The sequence below is a fragment of the Phacochoerus africanus genome, chromosome 15, assembly GCF_016906955.1.
Source record: "Phacochoerus africanus isolate WHEZ1 chromosome 15, ROS_Pafr_v1, whole genome shotgun sequence".
NCBI classification, from domain to species: Eukaryota; Metazoa; Chordata; class Mammalia; order Artiodactyla; family Suidae; genus Phacochoerus; species Phacochoerus africanus.
This window is the reverse complement of record NC_062558.1, coordinates 1,036,687-1,050,171: the sequence shown is the minus strand read 5'-3', so window position 1 is coordinate 1,050,171 and position 13,485 is coordinate 1,036,687. Positions and strand designations below refer to the sequence as shown.

Below are 13,485 nucleotides of genomic sequence, written 5' to 3'. Positions count from 1 at the left end.
AGAACGTGGTGTCACCAAGTGGGTTCAGCAGTTAAAGGAAGAAATACCTCTGCCTGATCCACAGGCACCCAGGCAGGTGCACACAGACACAGGTGTGTATTGGCGTCCGTGTGTGTGTTCATATATGTACACACCTGTCTGTTCAGGTGTATCTGTGCGTCTGTGCATATCTCTGGGTAGAGAACAAAATGCTTTGCATATTACACAAAAGCTAATATACGGAATTCTAGTAACAGGACAAAACACCAAAAATCCGGCACAGACAACGAGTCGATAGACCCAGAGCTCATCGCTGGGCCAGGGTGGCCGGGGGCTGCTGTGTCAAACGCTTCTGACACCTTTCAGAATTACCTCAGAGCCTGTGGGAATTCTGAATAGCACTTTATTTTTGTATTATAGGAGCAGGATTGATTTGTTGTAGTGAATTTGGAACCTTCGGGAAGTATAAAGAGCACGAATTACCACCAAATTTAACCCCACCAGCATCGTGGCCACTTTTAGGCTTTTTCTTTGTGCATGGACCTGTGTCTGTCCACAGACACACATGCACGTAACACAGGTACTTGTATGTTTTTCAGTTTAACATAACTAGTACTTTTCTGTGTTGCCCCCACTCTCCTCACAGGTGATTCCTGATGAATGACAAGGCTATCGCCTCATTTCGGGGAGCCTTGTGGGGCATTTCCCAACTTCTCACTAAAAGGAACCGCTTTGGTGTCTACGCTGTGGGCTCTGCTCGTTACACTGGGGTGCACTCAGAGGACACTGGGGTCCACTTCGAGGACTTTCCCACGGGAGGGAAATTTTTTGAGGATCCTGCATATGGTGGGTTACTGATAAAAGGACAAAGTGACAAAGGTGCCAGGTTGGCCACACAGGTACCTGACTGGCTGGGAGTCCATCGAAACTAATCTTTCTTTTTTCGTCTTTTTAGGGCCCTACCTGAGGCATATGGAGGCTCCCAGGCTGGGGGTCAAATCAGAACTACAGCTGCCAACCTGCGCCAGAGCCACAGCAATGACAGATCCGAGCTGCATCAGCGACCTGCACCACAGCTCACGGCAACGCCAGATCCTTCACCCACTGAACGAGGCCAGGGATCAGACCCACAACTTCATGGTTCCTAGTCGGATTCATTTCTGCTGAGCCACGACGGGAACTCCCATCACCAAAAGTAATTTCTCTCTCTAAACTCTCTCCCTTCTAAAAAGCCCGGTACAGTGCTTCGCCCCTCCTCAGCCTCCACGCACATGCTCCCACGAGTAAGCACAACTGGATCCCAGCTCTTTTTTGTGCTGGTCTTTCATTTTATATTTATTTTTTTAGGGCCATACCTGCAGCATATGGAGGTTCCAGGGCTAGAGGTTGAATTAGAGCTACAGCTGCCGGCCTGTGCCACAGCCACAGTAATACCAGATCCAAGCCATGTCTGCGACCTACATACACCACGTTAACATTGGACCCCAAACCCACTGAGAGAGGCCAGGGATTGAACCCGCATCCTCATGGATGCTAGTCAAGTTCATTTTCTGCTGGGCCATAACAGGAACTCCATGTGCTGGTCCTTTAATCCTCTGGCTGTCATTTGTTTTTCCTACTCCATCCAGCCACAGCTGGATGTATTCCTTCCAGGTTGGCAGGCATCTGAGATGGAAGCTAGCTTTTTTTGTGTGTGTGTGTGTGTGTGTCTGTGGTCTTTTTTTAGGGTGGTTCCCAGGCTAGGGGTCTAATTGGAGCTGCAGCCACTGGCCTTTGCCAGAGCCACAACAATGCAGGATCCGAGCCATGTCTGCAACCTACACCACAGCTCACGGCAACACCGGATCCTTAACCCACTGATCGAGGCCAGGGATGGAACCCACAAGCTCATGGTTCCTAGTCAGACTCATTAACCACTGAGCCACAATGGGAACTCCTTTTTTTTTTTTTTTTTTGCTTTTTAAGGCCGCACTTGTGGCATATGGACGTTCCCAGGCTACGGGTCTAATTGGAACTACAGCTGCCAGCCTACACCATAACCACAGCAATGCCAGATTCTTCACCCACTGAGTGAGGCCAGGGATCGAACCCGCAACCTCATCGTTCCTAGTCAGATTCGTTTCCGCTGCGCCATGATGGGAACTCCGAAGCTAGCTTTTTAAAGCTGATCCTCAGGCAGCACTGCCATCCCCAAGGGGCTGCTTTGGTCCAGGCAGCCTCACAGCCTGTACCCCCTACAGTCAGAGCACATACACAGAACAGCAGGCATTTGTCAGGGGGCCGGGTCCCTGGGCAAGGAGACCAGAGGGCTCCCAGTCCACATTGGTGGGGTGCCCGCCAGGCACAGTGGGGGGAGGAGTAGCAGCGCAGGCTGGCAGGGCCTAGCCCCAGCACACCCCCACTCTCCGGTGCAGCGGGAACAGAGGGCCTACGTGCCCCCCCAGAGCCCACAGGGCCTGCACCCCTCCTGCTTGGCTCTGACCCACCTGGGCATCCAAGGCCACCAGGCCTGTCCAAAGCCTGGTCTCTGCTCGGCCCCAGCTCAGCTCAGCTGGGGATCTGCATGTACCCTGGGAGGAGCTGGGCAGTGTCAGCTGGGTGTCAACCCAGCCTCTCTGCCTTCAGCCAACTTTTGAGTGGCAACCAGTGTGTAAGCAGATCACCGTGGAGGTGCCGCAGCTTGTCGTAGCTAAGGACAGACGTTGGGCCTGTCTCAGCACAGCCCCTGGGGCCCAGGCTGAAACCCCTGGCTCGTCCAGCCACACTTTATAGATGCTGGGACGGCTGCCAGCCTTGGGACCAGAGCCCAGACTTGCTCCAGGCTCTCCAGGCACTGGTCTGCATCACCCACCACCCCCAGCCTACAGGATTGGGGCAGGGGTGGGAGAGGCGGTCCATGCACGGGCCCCTGCCCTGCTCTGGGAAGGGGCGGGGGGGGGGCTTCTGCTGCCCCCTGTCCCCTCTCCAGTCTGCTCTCCTCCAGGTCCTTATTTTGTAAGACAGGCCAGGCCCTCAACCCTTCTCAGCACCCTGGTGCCCCCACCCCCACTCTGCCCCCCAGGGTCCTGGTGTCAGTCCCAGCCCCTGGGCATGGCCGCCCTGGCCAAGTCCCCTTGGGCAGGCCAGCTCTGGCCTCTCTGCCCCGGGGAGAGGGAGTGGTCCTGTAGATGCAGAAATTTAGGACAGAGGAGGTGGCAGCAGGGTCACGTGGGCAGATGAAATTCCCGGCCCAGACACCTGCCCCAGAGCAAGGTCACCAGGTGCTCCATGGGGGTGCAGAGAGCAGTGTGAAAGGGGGTATCCTGGGGACACAGCCATGCAGGTGTACTTTGAAAAAGGCACAAGGAACAGGAGCGCCAGGGCACCAGACGCTGAGGCCTTCGCACTCCTTTGCTCCCAGTGGACAGTGGGGACCCACCTCGAGGGGAAGGGCAGGGACTTCAGAAAGCCACCCTGTCACTTTGGGTCCTAATCTGGTTAGCCCCCCCTACCCCCCCCCCCCCACCACCCATGCCAGGCTAGTTGCCATGGTTCCCGTGACCTCCAACGGAGGGTCCCTCGAGTGAAGACGGTCTGTGTGCCCCCAGGTCCTACGGACATTCACTTCCTCTGGGAGAAGAACGGGCGTGCGCTGGAGGTGTGTGTCCCCATGCAGACCCACGTGCTGCCTGACGGCAGGGCCCACGTGCTCAGCTGGCTGCGGGACGCCCTCCGGGAAAGCGCCGAGTACCGCTGCTCTGCGCTGTCTTCGGCGGGGAACAGGACCTCCAAGGTGCGGGTCACCGTGACGAGACACGGTAAGCTCGCCCAGGACCTGACTCCCACTTACCCTCGTCCCTCTGGCGGCAGGCTTGCGTGGTGACGTTTCCCTCTGGCTTCCACTAAAATGGGTAAGGTAGCGTTTCACGGTCCGCCTCCCCAGTGCACGCACAAGCACACGCACACACACACCTCGGCTGCCAACACCTCCTCCTCCCAGTGGAAGACTGTTATGTTATCAGGGTGGCTGAGCCGCACAGTCTGTCACCCTCGCCCCTCCTACACTTTGGCTTCTCAGGAAGGTAGCAACTGCGCCGGTGCCTGTTTGCTTGGTTCATAGGTATCAGTTCCACACCAGACTCTGCAGTTAAGTCTCTGATCAAGACAGACATCCTGGCATCCAGCTGTCGCCTCCCCTAGACCCTCTGTAGCAGGAGCCACCTGCCTCCCTGGGATGGGTCCTTTCCACTGAGAATGGAGGTTCTGTTCCTGATGTTGCATCTCGTGACCCGTTTCCTTTTTGATTTCATTTTTTTGTGAAGAAGTGTGTCTTCCGACACACTGAAGGCATCTGGGTGGAGTCAGCGTTTTGAGAGCCTGTGTCTTTGCTCCGTCTTCACACCTGGAGCATCCAGCTGGGTGGACAATTCTGGCCTGAAAAGCAATCCTTAGTGGGTGAGGCTGGCTCTGTCTCCTGAGAGCTGACGGTGACCCCGTGTGACCACTTCCTAAGTGCTGAGCCGATCTGTGGCATCTCGGTGCAGGTGTGCCTGGCTGGGCCTGTTCCCTGCGGACTCTCGACCCTTCGCCTCTCGGCGCGATCAAGACCGACTTTTCTCTCATTTCCTGTTCCTTCCTGGAACACTTTTACAGACGCCGGGCCGCTTGGGCTGGTCCTCCGTCCATGCCTTTCCTCTCACCTCTCCTTTATCCTGCACACCCGTTAGTGAGTTTTCATCCCACTCTCACGTTTTTATGGTTGTCAGGACTGCATCCTCTTGTCATCTTTTCCATTCTCGGAGGTTCTTGAGATTTTCTTCTCCCTCCTAGTTACCCTTTTGGGGTGCTTTTGTCTTCGTGTTACTCAGAAGTCTCAGGACCCTTGATTGTCTGGTTACACTTAGGAGGCACAGAAATCCCTCCTATGAGGCCCTTTCTACCCAAATGCAGAGCAGCTCAGACGTCCTTGGGGCCCCTGGGGTTAAGCTCTCCAGGGGACTGCCATGTGCAGCAGTAAGAAGCTGGTCTGCCCAGCACTGTCGCGTGGAGGCTCCGGCTGCAGCCCACACTTGGAGCAGCAGGCCCTCCAGGGCTCAGGTAGGGGTGTCAGTGGGGACTTAGCCCCCACCTAGGCTGCGGCCTCAACACTCAGTGTGTAAACACCCTGCATCCTGTCTGCCTTCAGTGCAGGTTCCGCCTGAGCCCCCTTGCCTTGCTCTCCGCGACCACCAGTCTCTCTTCTCCAGCAGCAGGGCAGCTCCCTGGCTGCACAGGGCAGTCGGGGCCATGCGCTTGTGCTTCTGCCCGGCTTTTGAAGCAGACTGCACGTCAGCGCCCTCTCGCGGCGCCCAGGCCCCCAAGCGTTTGTGAGTTTGCTCCTCGCTCCCTGTGGCCAGGACTCTGCATTCTTGGGTCTGCTGAGGCGGCTTCCATTGGTCCCTCTGCTTCTCAACTTCCAGGTTGTTGCTGTTTCTTTTCCTATTCTCTGTCCATTTTCAAGAATTCATATATAAATGTACATGTTTTAAAAGGTCCTGTTAAGTGGAGGGATTTCGGAGAAAAGGAAACTATTCATTCCCACCCAGAACCTCCATTCATTTCTATACAATGCTCTTGTCTGTTGCTGTCAAAATGAATAATCACCTAAGTGTGACTTAACAAATTCTGACCTCTCATCTAGAAGTCAAGTGTACAGTTCGGTCAGCAAATAGCTCGGGAGAAATAGAGAGGCAACAGAGAAGCAGCTTGAGCCATTACCGTTTGACTTCATCTAACCCAGCTGCCTTAAAAGGGAGGTGCCGTTCTCCTCCCCAGCTCCCAGGCGGTGGCTTTGTGACCCACCCAAGGTCACACATCACCAGCCAGCAAGGGCTTGACCTTGATGGCGGGCAGACTTATATATAATATATATAGTCGCTCTACACGAACAGACACGAACGCCAGGAGAGGGGCTAAAAGACGCGAGCACAGTTAAGACAGCTCAGTATTTTCCACTTACCCCACCCCCACATTTATTGAAAACATAGGTGGTGTTGGAGGAGGATGTGTTAGAAAAATGAAGAGTTCCCGTTGTGGCTTATCAGAAACGAATCTGACTAGCATCCATGAAGATGCAGGTTTATCCCTGGCCTCACCCAGTGGGTTAGGGAGCCAGCGTTGCTGTGAGCTGTGGTGTAGGTCGAAGATGTGGCTCAGATCTGGCGTTGCTGTGGCTGTGGTGCAGGCCAGCGGCTACAGCTCTGATTCGACCCCTACCCTGGGAACCTCCACATGCTGTGGGTATTGTCCTAAAAAGACCAAAAAAAAAAAAAAGAGAGAGAAAGAGAGCGAGAGCGAGAGCGAGAGCGAGAGAGAGACAGAGACAGAGACAGAGACAGAGACAGAGACAGAGACATAATTCCCTTGGGATCTGGATTGCCTCATACCCACGCATTGAGTCAGGAGTCCCTGCAAGGCCCCGTGGAGTTGAAGGGCGACAGAGGCCCACCCCCAGGGCTCTCTGGGCCTCCTGCTGTCCTCCTGGGGGCGCTGGCCGAGGGCTGTGCAGGTACCATGACTACTGGGCCTGCTCAGCTCTGCTCAGGGTGTGAGTTCTGCTTCCTGTATGAAGGCTCAGGTGCCTGAAACCCACTTCTGAAATCAGTGATGTGAGCTGTAGTTAAAAGCTAGGATGCAGTACAGTTTCTGTGTTTACAAAGAAAAGTGTGGCTCTCAGGCCTTTGCCACCCTGACAGCCCTGCAAGTTCAGGTTCAGACAAGCACTGTGGGCCGTGCGCAGTGAGTAACATGTGCTGTAATGTGATGCCAGCCCTGGTTACCAAGCTGATTTCCCACTTGACTGGGGGGTGGGGGGGGCAGGGCAGCAGCCCAGGATGTCTGTCTCATCCTTTAGGGCATGACAAGGGCCAGTGAGATGTGGGGGCCAAGGCCAGTGTGACTTGGGGAGCATGTTCCGGGAAATGGCCAGTGGGGGATGCTGACCACGGGGCCTCCGCAGCAGGAAGGCAAGGCCTGAGACCACTTGGCTGCTGAGGATGGGCTCAGCCCAAGGAGCCTCACCTAGTTGGAGGCACAGCCTCGGGGAATGGTGTCCCTCAGGGCCACGGCGGCCTGTCTACTGAGACCTGGAGCCCCGCCTGTCTTGCAGAGGCCACCCACCAGGAGAAATGGAGCAGAGAGCTCGCTGCCTGGAGGAACGTGGTGGGGGAGCACGACCGCATGATGCAGAGCTGGAGGAAGGCATGGGTATGTGGCTGGGCCCAGAGAGGGCAGGAGTCTGGCAGGACACTGGCCCCTCTTGGGGACCATCCTGCCAGTGGGTCCCATGTGCTTCCTCCTGGCCCACTGAGCAGTTCTGCTTTCTGAACCCACACCCCTTCCCCTGGGGCCAGTTCCTGGAGGAGAGTCAGCACAGGTGGGGGTCCTTACAGGAAACAGAAGCCAAGCAGGGCCGGCTGGTCCTGGTGAGAGGCCTCCATGGCCATCCCGACCCCGGAACTTAGCACACGCAGGCATCCCTCCCATGGGACCCTGGACCCCAAGAGGGACACATGGGATGGGGACTCTAGGCCCTTCCATTCCGCCGGGAACTCAAAGACCACACTGTTCTTTCAGGAAAGCTGTACCCAGGACACCTTCTAGCCACCAGGAAGCGATGCTGACCATGCTGCCACCTGCCACGCAGCCTGGAGGCCCCAGGGTGGTGAGCTGTTCCTGCCAGCTGGATGTGCCGTCAGGGCTGCGCAGAGGACACGGAGACCCAAGTGGACCTGTGACAGCAGCCTAACTTCTCTTTACTTAGACGGGACAGAAGGGCCTGATGGCAGAAGCGGGAAACCTTCAGACAGAAATGCTGGTTAAGACAGCAGTGTGTGTGATGGGTCCTTTTCCAGAAACACTGCTGTTATGCTGTCCAGGTCACTCCAGATGACCTGGGTAATTTCATGTCATGCAAGCAGGCTGCCCCCAAGAACAGGCCAGTGTTAGCTCGGCCTCCTGACTCCTGTGGATCTGGCCTGCTGCTTCTCACTGCCTTCACACTTGGCCCCTCTGCCCAGGGATAGGGGAGACAAGGCTCCAAATGGAAAGAATGTGCCTTAAACCTCGTGTGCTGAGGGCTAACTAAACTCAGGCATGAACATGGATTTTTTTTTTTTTTGAACATGAATTTTCAAAGTCTGTGTTATTCCTCACCAGTCTGAGCTCCAGGCTCATTTTCTGAAGCTCCAAGCTCGTACCTGTCCCCTGGGCACCGAGCTCCTGTGAGGCGAGGCGAACAGCCAGCGGGTCAGCTGTGCGCATCTCCTTGGCCGCCGCTGCTTTTCCGACAACTGTGCGAGTCTGAGACGACTGTGCGCCCGCGCTCCGGGGTCTCTGGCTGTCAGGGCCGCCCCTGGAGGCCCTGCTGTGTGTGTGAGACCGTGATGGCCGAGGCCTAGCGCTGCTGAGCCTGTCTCCTCACAGTCACTCTGTGGAATGATGGTTTTCAGAGCAGTGTCAAGCCAGTCTACCACAAAACCAAAACCTCTCAACACTAGTTCCTAGCAGATGGACGTCTCCTCAGCCTCACGATCACAGCCTGTCGCCAGACGCCCGTATCTGAGGCTGGGTAACTTCGTGCCAGAGCAGCATGCACTTCCAGCCAGTCACCTCAAGGATCCGTCGTGAACAAGGCTCGTGAGGATGGCCAGCTTTGAGGTGAGAGCCCCTGCGTGCCCACCCTTCGCCTCCCAGCCAGCTGCCGGCCCATCTTGCCAACAGACGGCTCACAGACCACCACGCGCCGTGATGGGGTTTTTGGTGAAACATCTCTTGGCTCTCGCTGTGTTCCTGTGCGGGCACGGCTCCGGCCACCACAGCCGCGAGGGGACCGCACACGGACTTGGGCCCTGTCCTTGCTGCTCTGAGTCTCCCTCAAGTCTGGATACTGACCGTATCTGGATACTCCCATGCTCAACAAAACAGACACTTCCAGTTCCCCAACACCCACAGGCGGCGCTGGTGCACAGTGTGCGCATGAGGATGCGTTCTGATCCTCTGAACTGTTGGAAAAATGAAAGCGTTCTATGTTTGCTTAGTCAAGTGTGTTTGTACTGCTTCCTGCGTCACCACCGGCACAGTGTGGGTCACTGCCAGGAAAGACACACCATAACCAGCACAAGCAGCCATTAGGTCACACAAGCAGCGAACCCTCTTAGTAGCTGAATGTGATGGTAAAGCCACCTGCTACGCTGGGCTCACCTGAAGCCTCAGGGGCTCTGGATGGACAACATGCAGAGGCTTTTAAAAGATTTTTTTTTTGGGGGGGGGGTGTCTTTATAGGGCCGTACCCACGGCATATGGAGGTTCCCAGGCTAGGGGTATAACTGAAGCTGCAGCCGCCAGCCTACACCACAGCCACAGCCACACCAGATCCAAGCCACGTCTTCGACCTACACCACAGCTCATGGCAACACCGGATCCTTAACCCACTGAGTGAGGCCAGAGTTTGGACCTACAACCTCAGATTCCCAGTTGCATTCATTTCCACTGTGCCACAATGACAACTCCCTTTTAAAAGATTTTTTTTTTTTGTCTCTTTGCTATTTCTTGGGCCGCTCCCGCGGCATATGGAGGTTCCCAGGCTAGGGGTTGAATCGGAGCTGTAGCCACCGGCCTACGCCAGAGCCACAGCAACGCGGGATCCGAGCCGCGTCTGTGACCTACACCACAGCTCACGGCAACGCCGGATCGTTAACCCACTGAGTGAGGCCAGAGTTTGGACCTGCAACCTCAGATTCCCAGTTGCATTCATTTCCACTGTGCCACAATGACAACTCCCTTTTAAAAGATTTTTTTTTTTTTGTCTCTTTGCTATTTCTTGGGCCGCTCCCGCGGCATATGGAGGTTCCTAGGCTAGGGGTTGAATCGGAGCTGTAGCCACCCGCCTACGCCAGAGCCACAGCAACGCAGGATCTGAGCCGCGTCTGCAACCTACACCACAGCTCACGGCAACGCCAGATCGTTAACCCAATGAACAAGGCCAGGGACCGAACCCGCAACCTCATGGTTCCTAGTCGGATTCGTTAACCACTGCGCCACGACGGGAACTCCTAAAAGATTTTTTGATTGATCAGTTTTCTAACTGTAGGCTGCTCAGTACAGCTGACAAGATATTTAATTTTCTCCCTATAAATTCATTTTGGTAATTTTTATTCTCATTCTCCTACTTTCAAATCTACTACAGTTGACTTGCTACCTGCTGACACAGGGAGGGAGAAACCCGTGGACAGGACTGAGGCTTGGCTAGCCAGCTCACCTGTCCCCATCTAAACAGCTCAGGAAGTGTATGGAACTGGGGACCAGGATGGCACAGATGAGAAGACAGACCAGCACGCGCACGCGCGCGCGCACACACACACACACACACACACACACACGGCATGACTGACCTCAACTTAGAGTACTTTCAAAGCCTGCATGATACCTTGCTTGCTTGGTGAACACAAAGTGGTGAAACTCGGTTCCTGCCATTCCCTGCATCACAAGCCACGACCAGGCTGGACTGAGGTGGGTCCAACATCAGCAGTTGCTACTCCCAGACCCAGGAGGCCAGGGTGCAGCAAGCCTCTCCCTGCTTGGTCCCCTCAGTCCAAAGAAGAGCACCCAGAGGGCATGGATCAGGATGCAGCAACCACTGACTAGACCGAGATGACCAGAGTCTCCAGTGAAATTAAATAATCACTCTTTATTCAAAATAAATAAGTCCTCTTACTCACAGGAAAATAGGAAAGTAAACTTCTATTCTCCTGGCCTCTAAGACCAAAACCACATTCAGAATATGTTCACTTACAAAAGAAAGAAAATATGTGTAGATTATCAAAACTGAAATTTAGAACTTCAATATACACTGTTTCTTTGAAAAATAAAAGGAGTAATTCCTGTCAAAAGGTCATAGGTTAGAGAACTGATTTTCCTTCTGAGGCTCATGTTAGCAAACTTCCCAAGTATCCCCAAGTCTGTCAGCTGAAAAGCCACATCCCGAGAAAGGCTTCCCTCCATCCCTCCTGCTCTGACACTGGCTCCTGCAGCGCCAGTCAGTGGCCTCTGCAGGGCTGCGCTAGGTCACCGGGACGAGGAGGACATCAGGCTGGAACGCCGGGGCCTCCCAGGGGCTCCACCCTGGCCTGCCGCTGCCCTCTACAATCTTAACTTGGCTCGGCTGTTCTGCAACGGCAAGACAACTCCTGAGCAGCGTACTTGGGGTACGTTTTCCAGCGTTTTCCAGACTCATATTGTGCGCAGAGAGCTAAGGCTGCATCCCAAGGCCTTTTGAAAAGGTTCCTGCCAGCATACTGAGTGCCCGTCCGTGGGCCTTGCAGCTTCTGGATGCCTACAAACACTGCTGGTTAATTTCCCAATTAAATAGTCATACAAAACACACACTAGGTCAACGAGGAACTGAGAAGAAAAAGGCCCCAGAGTCTTTCAAACCTCCCCCTTCTTACCCCCAGGACACACACAGAGGAAAGAACTCTCCTTATAAATTCAAGTTCATCATCTGAGAGGTTGACACCTCCAGCGATTCCTCCAGCTCCTGGGCACATCGACTGTATGCTTCCAGATGGTTTCTCCAGATTTCAACTGCAAACAAGACAGCACACAGCTGAGGGACAAGCAGGGACAGCCGGGAGACTCTCAGAAAAGCATGCAGCTCACAGCCTGCCTGGCAGACCTCTAGATGGGGCCCGGCCGGGTCTCAACCGCGAGCCCCCCACTTCAACCCCTCGTGAGCAGCGTCGAACACCTATGCAAGCACCAGCTTGACGACCGCCCACCGGAGTACAGCTGTCCTCCGGGCCACTCTCTGTTCTGGGGCCACCTGACCCAACGTCTGTCTAAGATACCCACTGACCAGCCCTCCCAAGCCTGGGACCACCTCTTAGGAAAGGGCCGGGATTTGACAGGACCTCCTGCAGCCAGTCCTGTTACAGCAGCCATGCCACCCTCCTGGGCACCTTGACTTTGTGATCCGAGTCGAGGAGACCCAGAGGATGCTCAGCCCCGGCTCCACGCCCCTGGCACTCACTGTAGTGTGGCTCCTCTTTCCCGGCAGGGCCCGGGGGGCCGTCCTCCTCAGGGCTGCTGGGGCCCTGCGCAGGCGGGCCGGCAGCACCTTGGGCCCCAGGCTCTGCCGCCAGCTCCTGGCGAGCCTTCTCCAGCATGGTCCTGTACGCCTGTCGGGCCGCCATCGTGAGCTCCACCATCTTGTGGAACTGGTCCTTGGGCAGAAACGAGAGCAGAGGTGATGTCCCCCGACCACAGAGGACCTGGGTCCCCTGCAAACTGGTGATGGCACCCTCCACAGGGAAGCAGGGTGACGCCCGAGGGGAGCCCACGTGCTGACCCCAGGTCTGCCCGGAGCTCCGCTGTGGCAGCAGTGAGCTTAGAGCGACACTCGGAACCAACCAGACTTGCATGCTATTAAGGAAACGAGGCCCCCAAGGCTGTTGCCCTCGAGGCTCGAGGCTGCTCTGCTGGGGAGGCTGGACCACCACTGTCTCTCCTGACCGTCCCCGGGAGCAGTGCCGGGAAGGCTAGCGCCCGCACCCACCTCACCTGGGCCCCGTCGTAGCTGAAGATCCCCACCACGCTGACGGGAACGGCCTTGTTGAGACTGCGCCCCAGCGCTTTGCGGTTGAGGGCGAACACGAAGGGAATGTTCTGCTCGCAGGCGTAGTCGATGATGGTGTGCAGGGTGTCGTCCAGCCCGCCTGGCCAAAGGATGACGAAAATGACAAGAAAATGCATCACGTGCACATGCTGGCGACACTGGCTGCCAAGGGCTTCTCCTGACAGACAGCGACACGCCCACCACTTCCCCACTCAAGCCAGTGTCACCAGGACAGAGCTGGTCACTGCAGGGCAAGCACACGGTCACTCTTGGCCACATGGAAGAAATCAACTCTCCCAAAGAGACACTTCCAAAGTAAGAAGACGTAATAATACATGTGCACGGAGAGCCAATAGCTGGCACCATGCAGGGCGGGAAAATGCAGTCCTGGGGAGCAGCTGCTGAGTGCTACCTGCCAGGCCTCGGCCTCAGTGCCTCGCATGGACCGGCTTCTGTGCGCTCGCAAAAGCCTGGGCAGGGAAGGCTGCGCCCCACGTAGAGGTGGAGACCTGGGGCCCAGAGGCCACTCAGGGCCCACCTCACGTCTCCGGCCCCTCCCGGCGAAGCACCAGCCAGGCAGGAGCAGTGGCACCATGAGCAGAGAGAGGGTGAAAGAGCTCTGTGTGTGGGTAACATGCCTGCCATGCCAGGAACCCAGCAGCAGTGACGAGTTACTACCAACAAGAGAATCACACCCAGGCATCTGTGCACAAGTAACACAGAAACCACTAGTCTGCGCACGTGCGAACATCAGCCAGCTAGGATGTGAACAGAAGAAACGCCTCTACAACCAAGGACTTCGACAGGTGGGGATAAATGTACCAAGAATCATGAGATTTATACAGCGACTTCAACATGCCAGCAAGACACGATAG

General features: G+C 55.8%; 2 protein-coding genes across 18 annotated transcripts in view; one reads left to right on the top strand and one right to left on the bottom strand.

Moving 5' to 3' along the window:
- The window catches only part of SEMA4D (semaphorin 4D), a 122,187-nt gene extending 113,153 nt beyond the window's left edge, over positions 1–9,034 (top strand). The window contains exons 17-19 of one of the 2 annotated variants that reach the window (XM_047761734.1): positions 3,567–3,776; positions 7,106–7,203; positions 7,573–9,034. In XM_047761734.1, coding sequence (XP_047617690.1) covers positions 3,567–3,776; positions 7,106–7,203; positions 7,573–7,599 — 335 coding nt within the window. In that variant the 3' untranslated portion in view covers positions 7,600–9,034. Of the gene's footprint in view, positions 1–3,566; positions 3,777–4,078; positions 6,042–7,105; positions 7,204–7,572 lie in introns of those variants that run through there. The other variant, XM_047761735.1, reaches the window with a different exon arrangement.
- A 1,630-nt stretch (positions 9,035–10,664) lies between these two features.
- SECISBP2 (SECIS binding protein 2) overlaps positions 10,665–13,485 on the bottom strand; it is a 43,154-nt gene continuing 40,333 nt past the window's right edge. For 14 of the 16 annotated variants that reach the window (XM_047759588.1, XM_047759594.1, XM_047759590.1 and 11 more), the window contains 3 exons: positions 12,556–12,710; positions 12,026–12,218; positions 10,665–11,580 (listed from right to left, as the gene is read on the bottom strand). In XM_047759588.1, coding sequence (XP_047615544.1) covers positions 11,477–11,580; positions 12,026–12,218; positions 12,556–12,710 — 452 coding nt within the window. In that variant the 3' untranslated portion in view covers positions 10,665–11,476. Of the gene's footprint in view, positions 11,581–12,025; positions 12,219–12,550; positions 12,711–13,485 lie in introns of those variants that run through there. The other 2 variants (XM_047759589.1, XR_007132128.1) reach the window with 2 other exon arrangements.